Below are 15,210 nucleotides of genomic sequence, written 5' to 3'. Positions count from 1 at the left end.
AGAGGGCGCCTGCGCGAGCCTTTATTTAGGCGTGCGCCTGCGCGCACCTGGGGTCCAGTCCGCCCGCGGAGTCAGAAGGGCGCGCGCGACTTGGGGCGGCGCGGTGGGAGGTGTACCATGCCGGGGATGGTGCTGTTCGGCCGGCGCTGGTCCCTGGCCAGCGACGACCTGGTCTTTCCCGGGTCTTTCGAGCTGTTCCTGCGTGTGCTGTCGTAAGTGAGGCCGCCGTGCGGGCGGGGAGGGCGCACCGTGGCTGGAGAAGGCGACAAAAGTCGCCCCTCCTTGGTGCTTAGCGGCAGCCGCGCCTGCTGAGCAAGGTCTGTCTGCACCTAGAACGTAGGTTCAGACGCTTGGTACATTTGACAGGTGTTCTCGGACCTTCAGCGCTGCAGGGCATGAGCGCTAGGGTGCGGCGCCGAGCCCTGGCACTAGGAGCGTGAGGGAAGCGGGAGCATCCAAAAAAGCCATAGCCTCCAGGTCTCTCCTTTCTGGAGCCCAGCTTTGGAACTTTGCATCACTCCCGTCTTTTTTGCTGGGCGGGTAGCGAAGTACCTGTCTCTGCAAAAATTGCAATTTCAGAGCAAATCACAGAAACCAGTGTAATAGGTTGATTTTGCAAAGCGTAGCTATGCTCAGTCTTAACGGCACTAGTGCCTGGCAACGTGGAATAGCGTTCTTAGGAAAAACCATTCTCAGTGGAGAAAGGAATGGGAGCTCTTTCTAGGAACTTTCTACTTCTCAGGGCCGGGTTTTGTTTTTTTTTTTTTTTCAGCTCATTTTGCCATTATTTCCTGACATGGAGCCCTGGTGTTTGCAAGACTGACAGAAGAAGTTACCTAGGGGCCGGGGGGTGTAACTCATTTTTGTAGAGTGCCCATCTAGCATACATGAGGCCCTTGCTGGATCCCCAGCAGCACACAAAAGTGGTGGTGGCAGTGCACCCCTGTATTTCCAGAACTAGGGGAGTGACAGCAAGAGGATCATCAGTTCAAATCCACCCTTGGATGTGTATTGAGTTGGAGGACAACTGGGCTGCACAAGACCCTCTCTCAAAAAAAGAAAAGCGACCAATCCTACATTTTCACTTTTTCCCTCTAGTGCTTGAGCCCAGGGCGTCATGCATGCCGAGCAAGTGCTTTACAACCGAGCTAAATTCCCATCACCTCCAATGACACACCTCTTAGGGCTTTGGATTTTGAATCTTTAATAGGACAGTCTTGGGCAGCAAGATTGCTCAGTGGGTAAAGGTGCTTGCTGCCAAGCCCAGTGACCCAGTACCCCCAGGACTCCACATGGTGGAAGGAGAAAACGGACTCCTTCACGTTGTCCTCTGACCTCCCTCTGCAGGCATGCCATGACACACTCCTCCCCAAATAAACAAATCAGCAGTAAATAAATATGACTTTAAAAAATGGGCCTTCCTGCTCAGGGGTGCCTGCCTTCATTAGGGTAAGTTAGAGTCATCGTTCCCTTCTGGAGGTCCCCGCTATCTGTCATTGTTCCCTGCTGAGTTACAGAATGTAATCAGGAGCCCGCAGGACTTCTCCTTTTGACTTTATCGGCTATTTTCACAATTTGCTTCGTGTTTGCTTAGTTTTGAATGACAGTAGGCTACACTACACATGTACAAACCCTCCTGTGAATAGTTCAGTAAACATACAGTTTGTTGGCTTACCACTCACATGATTCTAAGTCATGATGGGTATTTTCCCACAGACCTTTATAGATGCTTTGTTTAGTGATAGGGTCTCCTGCATCTCTTGCTTGCCTCGAACTCCACTACTTTGTGTGTGTGGGGAGAGGCAGGGGGTGATCTTAAACCTCTCATCCTCCTGTCTCCATCTCTCCAGCGCTGGGATTACAGGTGTGCACAGTTTGTATAGCACTGGGCATGGAACCTGGGAGCTCCTGCATACCAGGTCAGCACCCTACTAACTGAGCTATATCTCCAGCCTGTTTGTTTTTTAAGTGGGGGCTCCTTGTGCGGCTTACAGTTCCTGGAATTCATACACAGCCCAGGCTCAGGCTGGCCTCTAGTTTATGACCCTCCTGCCTCTCTGCCTCTCGGGTGCTGAGATTACAGGTGTGCACGGCCATGCCCAGTACATGAATTGCATCAGATAGAGAGTAAGAGCAGAAATCTGCGCGTGTGCCAACAGTCTGGCTCTGGGTAGACTTTCTGCGGATGAAAATTACATTCCACGTTGAACCTTCACCTTGTTTTTGGGGAATATTAACTTCCTTTATTTCTTCATATCCTTGTTTTATGAAGCCACTGTCGTCTTTGTCCACAGGTGGATTGCCAGTCTGACTTTGTATCTCGTGCACAGAAGGCAGCTGGACTGTCCTGGGGGAGTCCTGCTCAGCACTTACTTGATTGTGCTCCTTGTTCTCCTGGCCGTGATCATATGCACCGTGTTGGCCATGGTGTGTGTCAGCATGAGAGGTAAAGAGCCACGGTTTCTGTGCGAAACCTGGTTTTTATCTTCACGGCCGTTTTGCAATGCCATTGTCGTGCCATGCAGTTCGCCCCCTTAGAGTGTGTTGATTGGTTCTTTTTGTCCTTCTACATTGCGTGTGGGTGTGGGTGTGTGGACGGACAAACACATGCTTGTAAGTGTCTGCTGTGGTCGGAAGGGGGCCTTGGATTGGATCGCCTGGACCTGGAGTTGCAGGTGGTTAGTGATCCACTCCACCCAGGTGGTAGGAACTACAGGTGCTCTTCGCCATTGAACCCTCTCCCCAGCCCCACGCTGCGTACGGTTCTTACTGTTTCCGTAGTTGAAAAGCTGTCACTCCAGCTGACATCAGAACATTTTCTTGTCTCTGTGTACGTGGTGTATATACAAGTTTGTGTGGGCATCTGCAGGCGTGGTGTGAAAACCAGGGGTTGATACCATCATTAGCTGCCTCCCTGAATCACTCTCCACCTTATCTTTTTGAGGTAGGGTGTTGTCAAAATTCCTTTCCTAGGGCAGAATTGACCCCTCCTCCCAAGGCCCCAACAACAAAGCAAGGCATGATTTTGCTTTTCTTCTGGGTGGGGTTGTCTCCACTCCTGGCCAAGATGAGCAGAAACAGCAGAAGAGATTGTCCCGGGGAAGCCCTGATGTCTGTCCTACCCCTGCATGCCCAGTGTTAGTTGATACAGGTCCATTCAACCAGCTTGAATTGGACACTCTGTTATTTGTGACTTGAGCTGTTCTCACTGGAACCCAAAACAGTATTTTATGAAAACATATTAAATTGAGCATGGCAGTGCAGGCCTGTAACCCCAGTTTCCTAGGGGACTGAGGCAGAAGGATGGCAAGTTCAAAGCTTACCTGAGTCTTTAGACCCCGATCCTGCCTGAAAAGCAGAAAAGGGGGCAGTGAGATGGGACAGCTGCCAAGCCTGACGACCTGAGATCCATCTCTGGGTCCCACATCTTAGGAGGAAAGAACTGACTCCCAAAAGTTGTCCTCTGACCTCCGTATGTGTGTGTGTGACATGTGTGCCCATAGCTATCTGTCTCAATGTTTTGAAGAGGCTGGAGAGATGGCTCAGCACTTACCACTCTTACAGAAAGTTTCTAGCACCTGCATGAGGTGGCTCATAACCACCTGTAACCAAGTCCTGGGGCTTCGAGGCTGTCTGCAGGCCGCCACTGGCATTGCATGCACACAGTGCACACAGAGGCGCCACAAACGCAAGCATGAAAATGAAATTGAGAAAGTGTTTAGCTGAGCTGTGATGGCACACACCTCAAATCCCAGCAGGTGGGTCTCTGAGTTTGAGGCCTCGGCCTGCAGAGCTAGTCCCAGCATAGCCAGGACTACACAGAGAAACTCTGTCTCAAAAAAAACCAAAAAAAAAAAAAAAAAAGTTCAGAGCTGGGGATAAGCTCAGTGGCCTTAGTACCCCTCCCCCAAATAGTTACTTTAATTGCCACATGGTTATGAAGAGCGTATGTTTTGCTAAAAGTGCTAGCCAGCATGCTGACCCACACTTGTAGTTGCTGCAGGTTGTAAGTATATGAAATAGAGATTCAGCTGTATATGATAAAGCCATACCTAGAAGGGTCAAGGAATTCTTCTAGAGGAAAGTCAAATATCAAGGAATATTTGATGATATTCAGCTTTTAACATATCAGCTGTCTTCTATGAATTTCTTGTGCACTCGTACACTATCAGGCCTTAGCGACAAACAGTATAAGCTTCGCAAACCTGCTGCTGATCTGGACTAGGTAATACCCCTACAGCCTAGAAGAACAGGCAGAATGTAGATGCATAACTTTGTTCTTGTGCAAATGAAGCTCAGACTTTCCATCCCCAGACAGGCCAGACAGCATTGCAGAGCAGTTTTTTGCATAACCGGGTGCAGTGAAGGCTGGGGCAGGATTCCTGGGCTGGGCAGAGTCGCATGGTCAGAGAAGAAAGAACAGGGCAGAGTTTGGGGGAACAGGAGGACTTAGGTCAGATCAGGAGAGGAAGAAAGGAAGGAATGAGCATGAACAGAGAAGTGGAGGACAAAGATGAGATCAATAGCAGAAGAGCTCAGTTAGGGCCATAAGAGGACAGAAACAGGAGGGACAAAGAGGAACTCGGCGACAGGACAGAACTCAAGCTGTGTAGATAGAATTTTGTCTTAGGAATAAAATAAAGGGACAAAAGAGCATGGTGTGCATAGATTCTTTTCCCTCAGGTGTGGTGATGTTGTATTCCCCAATATATTGTGTACCCTAATAAATTTATCTGGGGTCAGAGGAAAGAACAGCCACTAGATAGACATAGAGGCCAGAAAATGGTGGCCTTTAACATACACCTTTAATCCTATCATTTGGGAGGCAGAGATCCATCTGGATCTCTGTGAGTTTAAAGCCACACTGGAAACAGCCAGGCATGGTGACTCACGCCTTTAATCATAGGAAGTGATGGCAGGAAGCAGAAAGGTATATAAGGTGTGAGGACCAGGAACTAGAGCTGGTTAAGCTTTTGGCTGGTAAAGCTTTTAGGCTTTTGAGCAGCACAGTTCAGCTGAGAGGCATCCAGTCTGAGGAAACAGAATCAGCTGAGGAATTGGCAAGGTGAGGTGGCTGTGGCTTGTTCTGCTTCTCTGATCTTCCAGCATTCACCCCAACACCTGGCTCCAGGTTTGTTTTTTTATTAATAAGACCATCTAAGATTCATGCTACACTCAGATAAACACACACACACACACACACACACACACACACACACACACACACACACACACAGACATAGCATCTTCCACAGGACCCTGGGACGGATTTTCTCAAGGCAGGCTGTTGGGAAAATTTTTTGTTATGTAGTCTAAGCACTTAGCCAGAGGCAGTGGATTGCTGTAAGTTTGAGGCCAGAGCTACATAGTAAAATCCTGTCTCAAAAACTTAAATAAATTAATTAATTAAATCAATGTAATAGGTAAGGTTTTTGGCTAACAAAATGACTCAGTAGGTAAAGGTGCTTGTAGCCGGGACTGATGACTGGGTTCATGCCCTGTGACCCACGTAGTGGAAGAAGAGAACCTATTCCCACAAGTTGCCCTCTGACCTCCACAAGCATGTGATAGTCCAACACACACATAAATAAATGTTTAAAGAAAAAACTTTTTTTTTTTTTTTTTTTTTTTTTTTTTTTTTTTTTTTTTTTTTTTTCCGAGACAGGGTTTCTCTGTATAGCTTTAGAGCCTATCCTGGAACTTGCTTTGAAGACCAGACTGGCCTCAAACTCACAGAGATCCACCTGCCTCTGCTTCCTGAGTGCTGGGATTAAAGGCATGCGCCACCACTGCCCAGCCAGTAAAAACTTCTTAAAGGGGTATTATATGTTGGGCACAGTGGCTCACAACTTTAAACCTAGCACTCAGGGAGGTAGAGGCAGATGAGTTTCTTGAGTTTGAGGCCACCCTGGTCTAAATAGCAAATTTCAGCCCAGCCAGGGCTACATGGTAAGACCCTGTCTCAAAATATGTATATACGAATTTTAATGAAGAGAAAATTTGAAAAAAAAAATGTGGGGAGGTTGTAGCACAGGAAAAAGAGGCAATTTCCTTGTTATATACATACATGGATGGATGGATGGATGGATGGATGGATGGATGGATGGATGGATGGATGGATGGGTCGAGCAAGCCTTTTTCTTTTTTTTTTTTTTTCTTTTTTTTTTTGGCATCAGTGGGGATTGAACCTAGGGCCTCGTGCCTATGAGGCAAACTCCTTCCAACCGAATCAGAACCCTGGATCTCTTCTTCCTGAGATGAAGTCTTGCACAATAGCCCTGACTGGCCTGGAACTACAGTGGGTGGTTCCCTTATCTTTACCTCCCAAGCACAGGGATTACAGGTGTGTGCCACCAGACCCAGCAACAAGGCTTTGGTAAGAAATAAGGGAAGGGCCCTTGATCAGTAGAGAAATAGGCAAAGAGCCTGAAGAGTAAAGGAAGATTTTTTTATTTTAAAATTTTTAGCCTCAAACATACGCACGCACGCACGCACGCACGCACGCACGCACACATTAAGCACATCATTGTAATAGGAGATGGAATGAATGGGCAACTTGTTTTTTTTTGGTGGGTGTGTATTTAACCAAACTTTAGGGAAGCCAGTGTGACAGTGCATGTGTATTAATCAGTTTTACCCTGTATATTTGCATATACACACAGAAGTGCTTGTGATCTTCCTTGTAGTATGGTTTGTGGAAAGAAGAGCCAAGATGATTCTTTTCCATAGTCAGAGATATGGTGGCATAGTTAAGAACAGTTTTGCTTTTGTTGTGGTGTTTTCTTTGCTTTTCCAGAATATTACTGTGTAGCCCAGGCTGGCCCAAACTCACGATGCTATTCCTGCTTTAGCTTCCCTATTGAGGGCTAGGATGAAAGGCTTGCACCTCCACACTTAATTCTGTATTTAAGAACTTCCCCTCATGAAATTCCACAGCGGCTACTAAATGAGGGGATAACCAGGGGTGGTCTACATTCAAGGCTGCTGTGTCTTTTGTTTGTTTGTTTGGTTGGTTTTTGTTTTTATTTTTTTCAAGACAGGGTTTCTCTGTGTAGCTTTGGAGCCTGTCCTGGATCTCAATCTGTAGACCAGACTGGCCTCGAACTCACAGAGATCTGCCAGCCTCTGCCTTCCGAGTGCTGGGATTAAAGGTGTGCGCCACCACCACCCAGCCCAAGGCTGCTGTGTCTTGAACCCTTCCCATGTGAGGACTGATGTCTGCTATGTCTAGATAGGGTCCTCTATCTCTGTGTGTCTTAAGAGCTCATAGCTCAACTTCTGTATCAGAGAAGATGGCTGCAGTGGCTAAGGTGTCTGTCATTCACAAACCTGTGGTGTAGACCTTCTCTTTGTTGCTCTTATGCATGTCCCACGCAATGAGGACACTTAGGAAGTCCTTGTTGAAGACAGCCCAATACAGCGGTGTCTCTGAAGGTGAGTGAGGGTCATCAAATTAGAAACTCTGCTGAGGTAACCGGGTCCCTACCAGCCTGTTTATCTTGAGGAAAAAAGTAAGTATGGAAAAGTGTTTTTCTAGCCAAGCATGGGTGGTGCACACCTTTACTTCCAGCACTCTGGAGGCACAGGCAGGCAGATCTCTTGTGAGTTCGTGGCCAGCCTGATCTACGTAAAAAACCTTGTCTTTAAAAAAAAAAAAATGTTATGTAGAACTGAATGGTATTGTAAAATAAAATAAAAGGAAAAAAATAATAATAAAAAAAATAAAAAATAAATGTGTTTTTCTAAAATCTGAACTAGATGAGGCCATCAACATTCCGTCACAGGATGGAGAGGGACTCATGAGGCCCCCACCTTTAGCTCAGGGACCACTGGCAGTTAATGGTTCCTGAGGGAGAGGGAGTCATTTTTCTTCAGTGATGTAGCCACGGGTAAATTGCCCGTGTTCCAGGGAATAACTCCCCGCCTGTACACAGGCGGTCACCCTAATTAAACTCAGTGAATCACAGGGAAGCAAAAGAGAGGGAAAGATGGGAAACTAGGAGGGGGACTTCTCAGGAAGAAGGGGTCCCCGGGGGAGTGGGAGGACTAGGGAGGGGTAATGACCAAAATGTACCACATACAGACACCAAATTGTCAAAGAATTTAAAACGGTATTTCACTAGGTAGATGCGGCCTCTGTCAATATCTCATTCATTTTCTGGGAACTTACACACATTCCATCTCTTTTGTTTCTTTTTGTCCGTCTGTGTATTTGGTAACTGTTGTGCCTGATGCTTTTGTGTGGAAGTCCCAATCACTGATGTTGCTGACCATGTTAGAATGTGTCGGTATTTAGTGTCCCACCAGCACAGGGGAGGTCTGGGTTCCTGTTTTTTCAGGGTCTCAGCCACTGTTACTTAGTAACAGTCTTCCTTTGTTCCCCAGAGAGGAAGAGTGAGAACGATCTGGCTCAGCAGGTAAAGGCGCTGCTTTGCCAAGCCTGGCGACCTGAGTTTGATCCCACATGATGAATGGAGGAAACTGACTCCAGCGGATGTCCCCTGACCTCCTCTTTGTGCCATGGCACACATGTGCTCACATACAATAAATACGTGTAAATAAAAATTTAAAGATGAATTACCATGTAAATGCTGAGCAGGAGGCTTTAACGCCTAATTTAAAAATATCCCCCCCCCCCCCCCCCCCGTTTTGTGCTTGTCTGAGACAGGGTTTCTCCATGTAACCCCAACTGGCATGAAACTTGCTATGTAGTCCAGGCTGTCCTTGTACTTACAGAGATGTGCCTGCCTCTGATTTTCAAGTTCAGGGATTAAAGGTGTGTGCTATCATGTCCAGCACTAAAGATTTCTTTTTAATTATGTAATGTGTCTGTGTGGAGGAATGCCGCATCTGTGGGAGTACCTGTAGAGGGCAGAAGGGGCATTGGACCCCCTGGAGCTGGAGTTCAGTGAGGCTGGGAGGTTGGTGCTGGGATCCAAACTCAGGTTCTCTGGAAGAGCAGAAGTGCCCTTCACCACTGAGCACTAACATTCTAAATCACTGTTTTTGTTTCCATCATATGCCTATAATCCCAGTGATGAAAGAGTGGGGACAGGCAGATACCTGGAGTTCACTGGCTGGCCAGCCTAGAGAGTTAAGAAGAAGCGAGAGCCCCTCCAAAACTAACGCTTGGAAGGGCTGAGGAAATAAAAAAAGCCCAGAGGTTCAGATCCTGCACTCTCTTGCAGAGGATCCCAGTTCAATTCCCAGCTCTTACATTGGGCATCTCACAACTGCCTGCAGCTTCCGGTCAAGGGGATCCAAAGCCTCTGGCTTCCCCATGTGTACCTCTACCACATGCCAACCCCCACACAGACACATACACATAATTAAAAATAAAATATCACCTTTTACAAAACAAGGGGAAGAGTGAATGAGAAAAGCACCCACCATTCCTCTCTGGCTTCCATGAGAGATAGTGGAGACACACACACACCCCACACATGTACACCACACACACACACACACACACACCCCACACATAACCACACACACACACACCTCACATATACACCACACACACACACCACATATCTATTAAGCCTTGGTTTCTTCTTCTATAAAATGAGATAATCACTCACCCATAATTTGTGAGGATTAAAGAATAATTGACATTAAAGTATTTAGTGGTGCTAAGTGTCGGGTAAGGTGTTCAGTAGACAGGAAGCTTATTTTCCTGGCTGTCCGAATCTCCGTGACTCTCTCCCTTCCTGCCTGGGACAGTCCTCTTGCGTGCCTGTTGCTCCTGTATAATTACCCAGAGTGCCACTTTTGGTTCTCAGAAGTATTCCGGTTTGGGCAGTAATTATGTAGTCCTTCCTAGATAGAGGCCAGAAATAGTTTTAACTCTGAGTGTGTCTAAGAGATGACTCTGCAGCTTCTGCCGTATTTTCCATCCTTCACCTTGTCACTTGCTTTCTGTTCTTTTCTGTTTTGCTCCCCCCCCCCTCTTTTGGTTTTTTTCAAGACAGGGTTTCTCTGTGTAGCCCTGGCTGTCCTGGAACTCACTGTATAGACCAGGCTGGCCTCGAACTCACAGAGATCCGCCTGCCTCTGCCTCCCGAATGCTGGGATTAAAGGCGTGCGCCACCACTGGCTTTGTCACTTGCTTTCTAATTTAGGCACATGTTACTCCAGGTATACGGAGTCCAATGGTGGGTAGAGCAAAATGCAAAGGTGTTCAGGTGCGGTATTCTTTTCTATTTAAGATTTATTTTCTGTTTAAATTATGTGTATGTGGCTGGGTGTGGTGTATGCATCACTGCAGGTGCCCGTGAGGGCTAGAGGGGTCAGATCCTCCGAGGCTGGAGTTATTTATATGGGTTGTGAGCTGCCTGATGTAGGTGTTGGGAACCAATTTCAGACCCTTTGCAAGAGCAGTACATGATTTTACTGCTGAGCAGTCTTTCCAGCCCCTGTAGCTGTACTCTGTGTGTGTGTGTGTGTGTACACTTGTGCACATATATGGAAGTGTCATGTGGAGGTCTTCAGTCACTCCCCACCTTACCTGTTGAGACTGGGTCTCAGTGACCCTACAGCTCATTAATTCAGCTAGGCTGACTGGCCAGTGGGCTCCAGGGATCCACCTACCTCCACGGTTCCACCAGCCCTCCGGTTATAGACACACACCACCTTTTTCTCTCAGCTTTCATGTGGATGCTGGGGATCTGAACTCAGGTCCTCATCCTTCTGTGGAAGGCACTTCTGTCAGCCCAGCCATCTCTCCAGCCCCTGGTAACTGTATCCTTGTGGATGGGCAGCTCTGCATCTTAGGAGGCTGGTGAGCAGTTCATTCTTTTCTGTGTTTCAGGAACCATTTGTAACCCTGGACCTCGGAAGTCTATGGCCAAGCTGCTTTATGTCCGCCTGGCGCTCTTCCTGCCAGAGATGGTCTGGGCTTCTCTAGGGGCCTTCTGGGTGGCAAAAGGTATCCAATGTGACAAGACAGTTGTGATTGGCATCATCACCACCGTCATAGTCAGGTGAGGCCCTTCCTCCTCTCGGCTTCCCTCGGGTGTGTTTCTGAGCATTTGCAGCACCCTCATGTCCTGTGGATGTTCCAGCACAGAGTGGGGTCCGAGTAGTTCGTGAAGACCTAGAGGTGTTTCTTCCTGCTTACATTTGTGAGTGCTCACTTCTTCCCAGTCCTCACTTTCCTGCAAGATCCCCCTCTCATGAGAAGGAGGAGGGGCTGGAGAGCCGGCTCAGCGCTGAAGAGCACTGGTCAAGCTATTGCGAGGACCAGAGTTCAGTTCCTAGCACCCGTGTCAAAATCCAGGCCTCCCGTGTACACCTTTAACCCCAGCTCCAAGGACAGTGGAGACAGGAAGGTCACTGGGGCTTCCTGTCTTCCAGCCTAGCCCAGAAAACATGAGCCCCGGGTGCAGAGAAAGAGATTCTCCATTTCAAAGGAATAAGTGGGAATTGACCAAGGAGAATGCCTTCTGTCACGTACTTACGTATTCAACAGACAGCGACTGGCCTGAAGACAGCTGCCAGGAGCGTTGAGTTGAGAAGAGCCCTGGCTACTCCTCAACTCACGTACACACAAATAAAATAAATAAATGCATTCTTTAAAAAGGCAGGGGGGGGCGGGGCTAGAGGCTAGAAAGATGACCCAGTGGTTAAGAGCACTTGCCGCTCTTGAGACGCCTCAGTTTGGTTCCCAGCACCCACACCAGATGGATCACAGCTACCTGATGCTCTCTTCTGGTTTTCAGGGGCACCTGTGCCCACAGGCATGTACACACAGGCACACACGTATGTATACTATAAAAATAAATAAATCTTACAGAGAGAAAGAGAAGCTAAAAGCCAAAGGAAGGGTGGAGGTTAAAGGTGAAATGAGAAACAGTGCCAGGAACTGAGTTGGTGTATAATAGGTTCATTTGTTTGTTTGAGACAGGGTTTCTCTGTGTAGACCCTGGCTGGCCTTGAACTCAAAGATCCTCCTGCTCCTGGCTCCCCAATGCTGGGATCCAAGGCGTGCGCTACCACCACCTGGCAGTCTAATAAGGTTTATAGTGCGGGTTTTCACAAAGGTTTTAATTTTGTCCTTTACCCTCTGAGTCACCTCACCACCAAGCTAAAGATCTTGACCACAGTCTACTCTGTCCCTTTTTGTTATGAATAAGGAGATGGAAGCTGGTGCTGCCATCCCTGAGGCACACTGGCAGGGACAGCAGAGTCTGCATGCATCATTGTAGTGGAGAACGCACAGAGCCTTGCCACACCCTGGGCAGTGTAGAAGTAGTTCAGGCCGAGGAAATGGTGCAGTTGGTAAAGCCTGCCACGAGAGCATTAGGGCCTGGGTTCAGATCCCCTGCACTTTGGGTGGTGGACATAGGCAGCCAAGCCCATCATTGGGCTCTATGCTCAGTCAGAGCCCTGTATTAGTGGAGAATGATCAAGGAAGACCCCCCTCCCAAGTTGACTTCTGACCTCTACACACACACACACACACACACACACACACACACACACACACACACGTATACACCACACACAAATAGAAATAGTTAAATGTGGGGCAGGGAACACCTATCAGAGTGTTTGATAATGTAGAAATTCTTTTTGTTTTACTGTGAAGAACCTCAGGGCTGGGTCACGGTCGGGCACCTGGAGAACGAGGTCTAGTGACTTCTGTCCAGGATGCGATGCTGCCCACCATTCAGCCCTTTGTTTCCTTTCTGGGCTTTCCTCAGAACTCTCTGGTCTTGGTGGGACTTGGGTTAGCTATGGATCCATGAGGAACTTGATTTTTTATTTATGTAGTTAGTCGTATGTATGTACGTGTGTGTGCGTGACATGATACATGTTGGAGATCAGCGGATAACTTGCAAGAGTTGATTTTCTCCTTGTATCGTGTAGACCCTAGAGATCAAATCCAGGTCTTCAGGCTTGGCCAGAAACACCTACCTTCACCTCCTCAGTCATCTCGCGAACCCTTGGAGGGAACTTTCTAGAAGAAAATGGCTTGTGTCAGGTTCCGAGGTCTGCTTCTCCTTCAGCAGTACAGGAACAGGGCTTAGTTTGTATGTTTGGAGGGGGCTCAGGCCACCCAGCCCTCTCAGTCACCAAGCCTTTCCCGCGCTTTACTTTTTGTAGTTGGATTGTCATGGCTGCCACCATGGTCACCATCGTCTTTGTCTTTGACCCGCTGGGCGGGAAGACGTCTTCACATCCCCCGGGCTGCCCTGAACACCTGGATAGTAACAACTCAAGCCGGTTGTTGACTGGCCTGAAGACAGCCGCCAAGAGCGTGTGGGAGACCAGAGTGATGGTGTGCTGCTGCTGCGTGGAGCAGGACGATAACAACGCGAGAGTCGCTTTTTCCAGCGCGGCCGACCTTTTCTCCACCTACTTCTCTGTAAGCGGAAGGGGTCTGCGGTGATCTCTTTCTCCTGTTTCTGTAAATGCTCCCATGGGAAGATGAGCACTCTGCACAGAGCCACGTGAGCCACGCTAAAGTGGCTTTGAGGACCTGGACCCCTTGGGCAGGGGTTTTAGGAGTACAAGCCCCTGGGGGGGCTTGGCAGGCAGCAACTGTGGCCTGCAAGGATGGCCAAGCCTTCTCTGCCCCTTGTTTGTTTTGCTCTGTTGAGATGTGATCTCTTGTAACCCAGGCTGGCCTGAAACTGACTGTGTAGCCCAGGATGACCTTGAACTTCTGATCCTCCTTCAACTACCTCTGCAGTGCTGGGGTTACAGGCAGGCATCACCACGCCAAGTTTATTTGGTGCTAAGATGGAACCCAAGGCTTCATGCATCTCGGCAGGCATGTGCCGTACTAGCAGAGCCCCAGCCCGGCTCTCGACTCCTTTTTCAATGTCTAGGTGTGTCCTTTCATTGACACTGGTCCATTACAGTCCAGCCTGTGCGGTGTTTTTCTAAGGGACTAAATAGCACACGATTACATTAGGAAAGAATCTGTCTCCTCCGTCCAGCTCAGTCAGCAGCTAGACATGTGCAGAGAGGGGGGTATCAGAAAGGAATTTCTCAGTTCAGCAAGATGGCTCAGCAGGTAAGGGCGGTTCCTGCCGAGACTGATGACCTGAGTTCGATCCCGAGGACCCACATAAGTAGAAGGAGAGGGCCGTTTCCTGCAAATTGTCCTGTAGCTTACACACACACACACACACACACACAAGAGTAATTACTCTTTCTCACTACTTTCCGTGACTAGTGACTGAAGTACAAAGGGAGTCACTGTTCTAGGAAGCGGCCCCGGGACTTGGATTTGCTCATTCCCGCACCTCTCTGTGTTCGTTTGTGTAACGATGTGTTGTAACTGCCGTTATTTTTGGTACTGAAACCGAGTGAAAGAGAAGATTCCTTTCGACATCCTGTGCACCTCCGGTCCCCCTCTCTGCCCCTCTTGCTCTGGCTTGGCCGCACAGCGGTGGCCTTCGCATGGGGATTCAGGAAGTGTGCCCTGTAAAACTGTTCTTTAAGTTGTTTTTGTTTTTATTACTTGCATTTGTGTGAGTGTATGCTGCCTGCATGCAGGTACCCCAGGGAGGCCAGCGGAGGGTATCAGCTCCCCTGGAGCTGGGGTTACCTGATGGGGGTGCTGGGCACTGAACCCCAGGCCTCTGCAAGAGCAGCAAGCGCTCTTACCCACAACCACGCTCCTGAATTTTACAAGAGTGCTTCAACCCAGTCTCAAGATGTCTAGGAGAAGAGAAGGTGCCTAGTCACCACCGGTCTCCTGTAGCTGAGACTGACCTTGAATTCACTATGTAGCTGAAGATGACCTTGAATTCCTGGTCCTTCTGCCTCTGTCTCCCGAGCGTGGAGATCCCAGGTGTGCTCTGCCAAGATAGGTTTTTTTTATTGATGTTGTTTCGAGACAGGGTCTCTCTGTGTAGCCCTGGCTGTAGACCTGCCTGGCCTCGAACGTGGAGATCCACCTGCCTCTGTCTCCCCAGTGCCAGGATTAAAGGTGTGCAACGCTGCCGCCACCACCACCACCTCCTCCACCTCCACCTCCACCTCCACCACCACCACCACCACCACCACCACCACCTCCACCTCCACCACCACCACCTCCACCTCCACCTCCACCTCCACCACCACCACCTCCTCCACCACCACCTCCACCTCCACCACCACTACCACCACCACCACCACCTCCACCATCACCACCACCTCCACCACCACCACCACCACCACCACCTCCACCACCACCACCTCTGCCATCTGGCTCCA

General features: G+C 48.7%; 1 protein-coding gene across 2 annotated transcripts in view; it reads left to right on the top strand.

Annotated features, from left to right (window-relative positions):
* Positions 1 to 33: 33 nt before the first annotated feature.
* Daglb (diacylglycerol lipase beta) overlaps positions 34 to 15,210 on the top strand; it is a 39,295-nt gene continuing 24,118 nt past the window's right edge. The window contains exons 1-4 of one of the 2 annotated variants that reach the window (XM_042268450.2): positions 34 to 212; positions 2,295 to 2,446; positions 10,811 to 10,982; positions 13,108 to 13,369. In XM_042268450.2, the coding sequence (XP_042124384.1) occupies positions 118 to 212; positions 2,295 to 2,446; positions 10,811 to 10,982; positions 13,108 to 13,369 (681 nt within the window). In that variant the 5' untranslated portion in view covers positions 34 to 117. The remainder of the gene's footprint in view (positions 213 to 2,294; positions 2,447 to 10,810; positions 10,983 to 13,107; positions 13,370 to 15,210) is intronic. The other variant, XM_042268451.2, reaches the window with a different exon arrangement.

Source organism: Peromyscus maniculatus, chromosome 23 (genome assembly GCF_049852395.1).
Source record: "Peromyscus maniculatus bairdii isolate BWxNUB_F1_BW_parent chromosome 23, HU_Pman_BW_mat_3.1, whole genome shotgun sequence".
NCBI classification, from domain to species: Eukaryota; Metazoa; Chordata; class Mammalia; order Rodentia; family Cricetidae; genus Peromyscus; species Peromyscus maniculatus.
This window is presented reverse-complemented; position numbering and strand designations above follow the sequence as displayed.